Genomic DNA, 11,361 nt, shown 5'->3' with positions numbered 1-11,361 from the left:
GTTAGACACAGTAGAGAGCTTTACTGCACACTGGGCTGCACAGTCTTAAAAGAACAGGTTAAGAATTGAAAGAGACACGTGTACCCTAATGTTCATCGCAGCACTGTTTACAATAGCTAGGGCATGGAAGCAGCCTAGATGTCCATAGGCAGACGAATGGATAAGAAAGCTGTGGTATATATACACAATGGAATATTACTCAGCTATTAAAAAGAGTGCATTTGAATCAGTTCTAATGAGGTGGATGAAACTGGAACCTATTATACAGAGTGAAGTCAGAAAGAAAAACACCAATACAGTATATTAACGCATATATATGGAATTTAGAAAGATGGTAACAATGACCCTATATGGGAGACAGCGAAAGAGACACAGATGTAAAAAAAGACTTTTGGACTCTGTGGGAGAAGGAGAGGGTGGGATGATTGGAGAGAATAGCATTGAAACATGTATATTACCATATGTGAATAGATCACCAGTCCAGGTTCCATGGATGAGACAGGGTGCTCAGGGCTGGTCCACTCGGATGACCCTGAGGGATGGGATGGGGAGGGAGGTGGGAGGGGGGGTTCAGAATGGGGAACACATGTACACCCATGGATGATTCATGTCAATTTATGGCAAAACCACTACGATACTGTAAAGTAATTAGCCTCCAATTAAATAAATAACAGAACAGGTTAACAGGGATACCTGGCATGCTGCAGAGTCAGACATGACTTGGCGACTGAAGAACAATATTAAGTCACAAGAACATTCACACTCGAGGAAATTCAGGTAGTAAATAAACGTGGAAAATATGTCATTTCATCAGTAAAGAAACACACATTCAAACAAGGCGGGACCTAGTAAGCAAGAAGACTCAGGCTATTAAGGTGATGGGGAAGCAGGCACCCATCACCTGAGAGAATCGGGTAAATGCGAAAATCTCTAAGGTTGGGGAAAGTGAGGGATTCTGTTGCAATTGGAATTCAGGCGTGGGGAGCGTAGTGGGCGCGAGACACTGCACCAGATGGTGAAGTGAGGGGCAAGGAGTTGGGGCGAGACCAGTTCCTCCGCGCCAATGAAGGCAAGGTGCTTGGGCGTCTCTAAGTAACTGATAAGCCCGCCCTCTCTAGAGTCAACACTTTCGTAATTGGCTCAGGAATCCACCAATAGGTACACAGGAGGAACTTCCCGCCACCTCTGGCGCCCGCTTTTAAACAGCCGTGTAATGTTTGCAACTGCGGGCGGATTTCTCAATCTAGCTTGAAAAAGGCGGAGACTTCCGCTTTTATGCCCCGTCCCGAGCCGGCATAACCCCGCCCACCAGGCCCGCGTCTAGACTGCAATTGAAGGAAGCGGCTGTTCCTCAATGGGCTCGGGGCTCAGTGGGCTCGGTTGTGAGTAGGAAGACGCTAGCGGGTTAGAGCCCGGGAGAAGTATTTCCTAGAAGGTGGTGTTCCTCTGGAGCTTGAGTGTCACCGTTGTGACAGCATCCGTGGCCTCCGGTGAGTTTCGCTTCTTGGCTGGGTTTGGGGCTGGGATAGGAGGAGGTGCGGGGTCCTTGGGATCCTGGTTGAGGCTTCCCGGAGGACTGATCTCCTCCCTCTCCAAATCCCGGTGTGGTGAATTGTTTGCGGGTGTTGGGGCTCCGCCTTTGGCTTTGAAGTGTTAGCCAGATCTCAAGTTCCTATTTAGAAATGACGTTTGGGAAGCATCCTCGCTTCCTCCAGACTGCTAGGGTAACCCCGAGACCCTGCCCTGGGGACCCCCGCCGTGGTTACCCGGCGCTGTGCCTGGCTCACAGTGGGTGCTCTGTACACGTGTGTCGACCGAGTGCAGGTGACCTGGAAGCCCAAGCCAGCAGCCCCAGGCATCCTGGGCTCCGTGGTCCTTCGGTCTCGCGGTAGCTGTTTGTTGTGCCATAGTTGAAGCCAAACGGAGTTCCTTGGTAAGGACTTGGCTTATTCTTCGTTCAGCCTGTGGTTCCCTACTCGCAGCATCCTCTGGGCACCCTGAATGTATTTGTTCAAGCTGTTGTCCTTAGTACTGGTCACAGGTTATTGTCATTAGCCTTTATGTCTGTTTTCTGTTCTTACATCAAGTCCTGATAAACTTTGTAATCTTGAACAGTGCTTGCAAGTAATTGCTGAATGAATAAAACAGGCCTCCTAAGCCTTAGTATGTTGCAAGTCTGAAACAGACTAATGTTCTCTGGCTGTTTCCATTCTTGAAGCTAACATATAAGCAAGTAAGTAGCATTATGGCACCCCACTCCAGTACTCTTGCCTGGAAAATCCCATGGATGGAGGAGCCTGGTTGGCTGCAGTCCATGGCGTCGCTAAGAGTCAGACACGACTGAGCGACTTCACTTTTCACTTTCCTGCATTGAAGAAGGAAATGGCAACCCACTCCAGTGTTCTTGCCTGGAGAATCCCAGGGACGGGGGAGCCTGGTGGGCTACCGTCTATGGGGGTCGCACAGAGTTGGACACGACTGAAGCGATTTAGCAGCAGCAGGGCACTTAAAAACCACTTTTGTGGCACTTAGCCTTTTCTGTCTTACAGCCATGAACTGAGTCTGATTTAATCTGAATTTTACCATATCCTTCCCAATGAGAGACAATGTATATGCACTTCCTACATGTGAATGCACTCAACTAAATGAGTTGAAATTGAAACCATAAGAAAAGTACAAGAAATAAAGACATAAAGTGTCAGAGTGACTAAATTCATGAAGGAACAGGATTGGGGGGGCATCTTGAAGCAAGTGTTATTTTTATCACAGAAAAAGTTGCATTATTTGAAGTAGGGTTTCACACACAGGGCCACTCACCTTTTCTCAGATATACTGAATGCTGTCCATTTGTTTAACATCTTTTGTAGCTGGTAGAGTTGTATTCATCAGTAACATGTTATATAAAAAACAAAACTAAAATGTATTGATTGACACACACTATAGGGCACTTTACATACACAAATCTTGTGGATCCTCATAACCAATCTTTGAAATAGTACAGCTTTTATTAAATAAAACCCTATTTTATTAATGAAGAATGGAACCAGTTGTGCAAGTTTGCACAGCTGATAAGCAGGTGAGCCAAAACCTTGCCCCAGGTTGTTTGAATGAGTACCCTCTTTCTAAACCACATACAGCCATGCTGTGTCCTTTAAGATCTATTTCTAATCTAAAGCTTTTCTTTCTATGAAACTTTTTTCAGCCTTCTTTTCTTCTTAGGCATAGTTATTTTGTGCTGTGTACTTTCTCTATTACAGGATTTGTTATCAGTTCAGTTCAATCGCTCAGTCATGTCCGACACTTTGCAACCCCATGAATCGCAGCACGCCAGGTCTCCCTATCCATCACCAACTCCTGGAGTTTACCCAAACTCATGTCCATCGAGTCGGTGATGCCATCCAGCCATCTCATCCTCTGTCGTACCCTTCTCTTCCTGCCTCCAATCCCTCCCAGCATCAGGGTCTTTTCCAGTGAGTCAACTCTTCACATGAGGCGGCCAAAGTATTGGAGTTTCAGCTTTAGCATCAGTCCTTCTAATGAACACCCAGGACTGATCTCCTTTAGAATGGACTGGTTGGATCTCCTTGCAGTCCAAGGGACTCTCAAGAGTCTTCTCCAACACCACACTTCAAAAGCATCAATTCTTCAGTGCTCAGCTTTCTTCACAGTCCAACTCTCACATCCATACATGACCACTGGAAAAACCATAGCCTTGACTAGATGGACCTTTGTCAGCAAAGTAACGTCTGCTTTTCTATATGCTATCTAGGTTGGTCATAACTTTTCTTCCAAGGAGTAAGCATCTTTAATTTCATGGCTGCAATCACCATCTGCAGTGATTTTGGAGCCTCCCAAAATAAAGTCTGACACTGTTTCCAGTGTTTCTCCATCAATTTCCCATGAAGTGATGGGACCAGATGCCATAATCTTAGTTTTCTGAATGTTGAGCTTTAAGCCAGCTTTTTCACTCTCCTCTTTCACTTTCATCAAGAGGCTTTTTAGTTCCTCTTCACTTTCTGCCATAAGGGTGGTGTCATCTACATATCTGAAGTTATTGATATTCCTCCCAGCAATCTTGATTCCAGCTTGTGCTTCTTCCAGCCCAGTGTTTCTCATGATGTACTCTGCATATAAGTTAAATAAGCAGGGTGACAATATGCAGCCTTGACAAGGTATCATAATTCCCAGGAGAAGGAAATGGCAACCCATTCCCGTGTTCTTGCCTGGGAAATTATGGACAGAGGATCCTGGTGGGTTACAGTCATGGGGCTGCAAAGAGTCCATAGTGACTTAGGGACTAAACAGCAACAGCAGCATTATTATAATTATTTGTATCATTGTTTCCCTAAGGGACTGTGAGCTTTCCATGGCTGATGTGATGTTTTAGATACATCTGGCATCTGGCAGACAAAAACCTGGTAAAATTTTTATTGAAAAAATGCATCTGTATAGAGCAATGTTCATTCAACAAATACTGGTTGTATGGACCTGCTGCTGCTGCTGCTGCTAAGTCACTTCAGTCGTGACCGACTCTGTGCGACCCCATAGATGGAAGCCCACCAGGCTCCCCCGTCCCTGGGATTCTCCAGGCAAGAACACTGGAGTGGGTTGCCATTTCTTTCTCCAATGCATGAAAGTGAAAAGTGAAAGGGAAGTCACTCAGTCGTGTTCGACTCTTAGCGACCCCATGGACTACAGTCTACTAGGCTCCTCTATCCATGGGATTTTCTAGGCAAGAGTACTGGAATGGGTTGCCATTGCCTTCTTCACTGTATGGACCTAGAGACTGTCATAGAGAGTGAAGTAAGTCAGAAAGAGAAAAGCAAATATCGTTACAGTTCATTTCATTTCAGTCGCTTAGTCCTGTCCGACTCTTTGCGACCCCATGAATTGCAGCATGCCAGGCCTCCCTGTCCGTCACCAACTCCCGGAGTTCACTCAAACTCACATCCATTGAGTTGGTGATGCCATCCAGCCATCTCATCCTCTGTCGTCCCCTTCTCCTCCTGCCCCCAATCCTTCCCAGCATCAGAGTCTTTTCCAATGAGTCAACTCTTCACATGAGGTGGCCAAAGTTTTGGAGTTTCAGCTTCAGCATCAGTACTTCCAAAGAACACCTAGGACTGATCTCCTTTAGAATGGACTGGTTGGATCTCCTTGCAGTCCAAGGGACTCTCAAGAGTCTTCTCCAACACCACACTTCAAAAGCATCAATTCTTCGGCGCTCAGCTTTCTTCACAGTCCAACTCTCACATCCATGCATGACCACTGGAAAAACCATAGCCTTGACTAGATGGACCTTTGTTGGCAAAGTACTGTCTCTGCTTTTCAATATGCTATCTGGGTTGGTCATAGCTTTCCTTCCAAGGAGTAAGCGTCTTTTAATTTCATGGCTGCAGTCACCATCTGCGGTGATTTTGGAGCCTCCCAAAATAAAGTCTGACACTGTTCCCACTATTTCCCCATCTATTTCCCATGAAGTGATGGGACCAGATGCCATGATCTTCGTTGTCTGAATGTTGAGCTTTAAGCCAACTTTTTCACTCTCCTCTTTCACTTTCATCAAGAGGCTTTTTGGTTCCTCTTCACTTTCTGCCATAAGAGTGGTGTCATCTGCATATCTGTGGTTATTGATATTTCTCCCAGCAATCTTGATTCCAGCTTGTGCTTCTTCCAGCCCAGCATTTCTCATGATGTACTCTGCATATAAGTTAAATAAGCAGGGTGACAATATACAGCCTTGATGTACTCCTTTATTAGTGCATAAATATGGAATCTGAAAAAAATTGGTATAATTGATCTTATTTACAAAGCCAAAGTAGAGACACAGATTTAGAGAAAAAACCTATGGATACCAAGAGGAAAAGGGGGGTGGGTGGGATGAATTGGGAGATTCAGACTTGACATATGTACATTATTGATACTATGTATAAAATAGATAACTAATGAGAACCTATTGAATAGCACAGGAAAGGCTACTGAGTGCTCTGTGGTGACCTAAATGGGAAGAAAAAAAAAAGGGAGATATATCTCATTCACTGATTTAACACTGTAGTTCAGTCAGTTCCGTTGCTCATTCGTGTCCAACTCTTTGTGACCCCACGGACTGCAGCACACCAGGCTTCCCAGTCCATCACCAACTCCCAGAGCCTACTCAAACTCACGTCCATTGAGTTGGTGATGCCATCCAACCACCTCATCCTCTGTTGTCCCCTTCTCCTCCTACCTTTAATCTTTCCCAGCATCAGGGTCTTTTCCAGTGGGTCAGTTCTTCACATCAGGTAGCCATGGTATTGGAGTTACAGCTTTAGCAACAGTCCTTCCAAAGAATATTCAGACTGATTTCCTTTAGGATGGACTGGTTGGATCTCTTTACAGTCCAAGGGACTCTCAAGAGTCTTCTCCAGCACCACAGTTCAAAAGCATCAATTCTTCGGTGTTCAGCTTTCTTTATAGTCCAACTCTCACATCCATACATGAGTACTGGAAAAACCATAGCTTTGAGTAGACGGATGTTTGTTGGCACAATAATGTGTCTGCTTTTTAGCAACTATATTCAAATAAAAATTTAAAAAAAATAGTACAAAAAGTTACTTGTAAAACAAAAATAAGTATTGGTTGGGTGCCTCACTTGTGTAAAGTGTGCGGGAGATAGATTTTAATAATTCTGCCTTTAGAGTGCCTATAAGATGAGGCAAAAACAATGCTGCTTTAGCTTTTTAATATTTCATGCAATTAAACATCCATTGATCTTTGTCATTGCAAGGAGGGAAAAGAAAACAACCAGGGACAACCAGATGAGTACTAAGTGGGACATATGACAGAACAGTCTTGGTAATAGGTTCAGAAAAGAAGTTACTTAAGAAGAAAGTATTAACCAGCTTGCTACTAAAAAAAAAGTCCTGTACACATACTCTGCATCTTGATTTTTTTTAATGATTAAAGTATAGAGAAATCCTTCATTATTTTTATTAGTGACGCACTGATGCCAAATTTATTCAGAAGTACTTTTGCTAGGGCAAATGCTCTTTTTGATATATTGATAGTTTTCAAGACAGTGTCCCCAATTCACACTTTCATCAGCAGTTGATGAGGATGCCTATTTCCTATAAAATAGCCACCACTAGGTGTAATGGAAGTTTTCCAGTAGTGGTTGAATACCATGTTTCATCAGTTGTCCATTTTAGTCTGAGCTGTTTGATTTCTTTTTTGTCTGTGCTGGGTCTCCGTTGCTGTGCACGGGCTTTCTCTCGTTGTGGGGGCTCCTCTTGTTGCAGAGCGCAGGCTTCAGTAGTTGTGGCCCATGGGTGTAGTTGCTTGGCAGCCTGTGGGATCTTCCTGGACCAGGAATTGAACCCATGTGCCCTGCACTGGCAGGCAGATCCTTATCCACTGTACCACCAGGGAAGTCCTCTTTCTCATTTCTTTGTGGGAATTGTATTTTGGTACTTTGTCTTACATTTTGCAAGTATTTTTCTCATTACTATTATTTTATCTTTATATATATATATATAAACATATTTGACTTGCTAATGATTGTTTTTGCTACATACAAATTTTTTTTTTTTTCTGGTGAAGTTTCTGTCAAGTTTTTCCTCTTTATGGCTTCTGAATTTATTATCTTGCTGTTTTTTTTTAAAGCAACTTCTTTTATTGTTCTGAATATTAAAGCCTCTGGTAGAGGTAATTAGTATATGATTACTATGCAGAAGAAACACATTAGCTTTTATTTTACATTTTAATTAAAACACTAATTATCTTTTTAGTCATTTTTTTTCAATGCCAAAGTAAGTTTATCAAATATACTTTTATGCCTAAAACAGTTTCTTATGGTCTCTGACAGTTTGCACTTTTCAGAAGGAAAGCTAATTTGTACCTTTTCTTCCCCAGTGGAGATTTATTCTTTCAGATAGTTTCAAAAATTTCTTCTTTATGATATGGTTTGGATTTAAAACACCATTCAGAAAAAGACAGTTGTGTCTTTTACATTTTCTTCACTTGGAAATACCTTGTAGAATTCACTTATCTATTAACTCTTCGAGAAAAAGTAGTTGGTTTTTTTTTTTTTTTAATAGCTATATTTAGCAACAGGCTCTTGTAAATCTCAATGTTCTTTTTCAGTGTTCAACAGGAGTTGATGGCAGGTTAGTGAAGGGTAAAAATCACCCCAAAACAAAACCTTCTCTCCTTTTACCTAATAAAAGAGAAGTTAATCCAAATTTTGTATTCTGGGTTTAAGTATAAAATTCAGGAAAAGGTGGAAAATATAAAAATTAGAAGCAGGAAAGATTATATCTGTCTGGACAAATCAGTCTTTAAGGTCCAGCTTAACTACATTTCTTTTAAGGTGCCAGGATTTAAAGGGGGTTGTACTTTCATTATCTATTATCTATAATAATTCATTATCTGTTATCTATAGTATTTCTACTGTCTTTAGTGAACTTGATGGTCACCTGAAGTAAAGTCCCTGGAGACATGAGCTTGCTTGTGTGCGTGTTTTCCCCTTACCACTTCAGCTAAACTCTAGCCTCGGCCCCATAGTCAGGTCTCCATCTTCTGCTGGTATACAGAGGGTTCTTGTAGCTGCTGAGTGGAGAACCCTCAGTGTCTGTTTTCCCTCTCAGTGAACAGGGGTGCGTGTCCCTTCCTCTGTGTTGCCCTGGCACAGGAGCAGGTCTCGTCTAAGAAGCAGAGGCTGGAAGGGTTTGTTGACATGAGGAGTTTGAATTCCTAAAGTTGAAATGAATGTGGTGGTTGTAGTGACCAGAGAGGAGAGGAGTAAAGAAGGTGAACCACAAATTAGAGCTTGGCCAAGAAATACTATTCAGTCCTTGAAAAACAAACAAAATTTGACTTATGGGAATTATCAGCATTGAAATTTGTATTTGTGTTCATGTGTAAAATCATATTTCATCTATTCTAATGTGCACATTTTCTTTTCATGTTTTTCTTAAAGGCTGCTCCCTACAGCTGACAGAATCTTAGTTCCTTGACCAGGAATTGAACCTGGGTCACAGCAGTGAAAGCACTGAGTCCTCACCCCTGGACTGCCAGCGAGCTCCCTTCTTTTCATATTTTAACATCTGCAAAGTTGGACCTCATTTTAAAATTAATGATTTGTCATAATTTAATTGGCCACATCTTTTTCTTAGCAGTACAAACGAAACTGTTATACAATCAAGGGCACCTTTAATCTGATGAAGTGGAATAGCTTTTGCTGTAAAGCTACATAAAAGTAGCTTACATGGCTTACATACAAGTTTGTGATCTTAGTCCTCAACTGTTAACATGCAGGAGCTAAGTTCTTCATGGTAAAATGTGTTTGGATTGCCAGTCTCTGCTTCTCATTTCACTTTCAACTTAATGACAGTTTAGAGCCTGAAAAGTGCAGTCCATGAGCTGTGGCCCAGGCTCACATCAAAGTGCATTTCACTGGCACACACATGAGTGGACTGAATAGAGGGCAGTATTAGGCCGTGTAATTGATGACGCCTGCCTGCTTTTTGGTCAGGATTCTTCAGAGCTTTGAAATTCTGGGTAGGTTCTGTGGACTATTAGGATTCCTAAGTATTATTTGAGCCATCAGCCGTGTTTTGACCGTAAGTACTTGAAAACCCATCTCCTACTGCCACAGCAGTGACCGTTCTCCAGGGAACACTTGCTGTTGCTTTTGGACAGTGGTATAGCTTCACATCCTTCACTTATGTTTTTCCTGAGTACTTTTTGCTAGAACCTGATTTGATCAAGCTTAAGAGCAGGACATTTAACACATTTTTGTTGTGTGCTCTGTGGAGTTTGCCAGGTTGTAAATGTTTTTTTGGGTAGCAGTCATTAACACAGCATATAGTGGCTCTCTTTCTGAAAAGCATGGCATTTGTACTGGTGATATTCAAAAGATGAAATAAGAACTTCCCTGGGTCCAGTGGTTAAGATTCCATTCTCCCACTGCAGGGGGCTCAGGTTCGATCCCTGGTCAGGGAACTAGATCCCACATGCCACAGCTAGCACAGCCAAATGAATATTTAAAAAATAATGAAACAAATTGTGGTGGATCCTACCTGTGTCATATTTAATACATCAAATTAGAAACTTTGAGTGTATTCTTAAAATTGTTATGTTTGGGCGTATCTATGCTTTATTATTATTTTTGTCTGTGGACAAAAATCTTACTGTTTTGAGTTATGTTTTCCAGACCACAAGAAAGGTCTAGTCATAGGTTTATTAGCTTTTGGCATTTTTTCATCTTTTTATGAGTTTCTGTTATAATACCTATTTTCTGTGAATCATGATTTAATTTGTAAGGACTCTCTTTATATTGATATTTGGGATACTGATCACTTGTCATGCGCGAGTTACATATAGCTTCTCCCCGGCTACACCTGTCTTTTTGTGTATAGCATCTCTTATGTAGTTTGCTTTGCAGTAGTTTTTGTGGGCTGTTTAAAAACTAAGCATCTTTTTGTTCCTGCAGAAGGACCATGTCACTAGACTTTGGCAGTGTGGCCCTGCAGACACAAAATGAAGACGAAGAATTTGACAAAGAAGACTATGAAAGGGAGAAAGAGGTAAGTTATTCAGAAGAAGAATTCTAAGCCCAATCTTAAACAATTTTATATTCTAACCAAAATTATATAATTTTGTGTCATTTCAAAGGATTTATAGTTCTTCTTTTCCCCTACCCTGAAACTTGATTGGCATTTTAAATGGTAGATGAGTGGAATGCTTCTTTTTTTTGAGACAAGAATAAAACACAACTGTGTATGATGCCATCAGTTAAATGGTTAGATTCTTTAAGATCTTTTCATTTAGGAGGTAGTGGTTGATCTTGGAGGCAGAGATATACTTGCATGGGCAAGTCAGCAAGGTTCTTTGCCTCAGGTATTCCACATCCTAAGTGGAGGCAGATGATAAACAAGTAATTTGTGTGAGTGATAATTTAGCACTGATAAATGATAGGGAAACAAAATATAGTGATATTAAGGCAGCCATCTGGGAACCAGTTGGGAAGGTCCCTTGGAGGAGGAAATGTTTGAGCTGAGCCTTGAGTCATGAGATGAAGCAGAGATACTGAAGCCCAGAAGGAGTACTCTAGGCCAAGATACAAGTGTTAAGCCTGGAAATTGAGAAGAGAAACCTCCATATCTGTGAAATAGCCAGAAGGCTGTGGTGTTGGGATTGTGTGAGCAAGGGGTTAGTGGTGGAGGCAGGTGAAGAGGTGCCAGATCATGGGATGTCATGGGAAGATGTTTGTATTTTTTTCTAGGAGTAGTGGGAAGCCAGTGGAGGATTTTAAGCAGGGAAGTGATGTCTGATTATATATTTGAAAGATCTTTCTGAGTGCTGTGTTGGGCGAATAGATTT

The 11,361-nt window shown here is 42.0% G+C and overlaps 1 protein-coding gene across 8 annotated transcripts in view; it reads left to right on the top strand.

Moving 5' to 3' along the window:
• The first annotated feature begins 1,350 nt into the window (after window positions 1-1,350).
• Window positions 1,351-11,361, top strand: part of CEP152 (centrosomal protein 152) — a 107,025-nt gene continuing 97,014 nt past the window's right edge. For all 8 annotated transcript variants that reach the window (XM_070377871.1, XM_070377870.1, XM_070377865.1 and 5 more), the window contains exons 1-2: window positions 1,351-1,490; window positions 10,472-10,565. In XM_070377871.1, coding sequence (XP_070233972.1) covers window positions 10,479-10,565 — 87 coding nt within the window. In that variant the 5' untranslated portion in view covers window positions 1,351-1,490; window positions 10,472-10,478. The remainder of the gene's footprint in view (window positions 1,491-10,471; window positions 10,566-11,361) is intronic.

Source organism: Bos mutus, chromosome 10 (assembly GCF_027580195.1).
Source record: "Bos mutus isolate GX-2022 chromosome 10, NWIPB_WYAK_1.1, whole genome shotgun sequence".
NCBI lineage: Eukaryota > Metazoa > Chordata > Mammalia > Artiodactyla > Bovidae > Bos > Bos mutus.
Note: the sequence above shows the minus strand (reverse complement) of the source record. Positions and strands in the feature narration are given on the sequence as shown.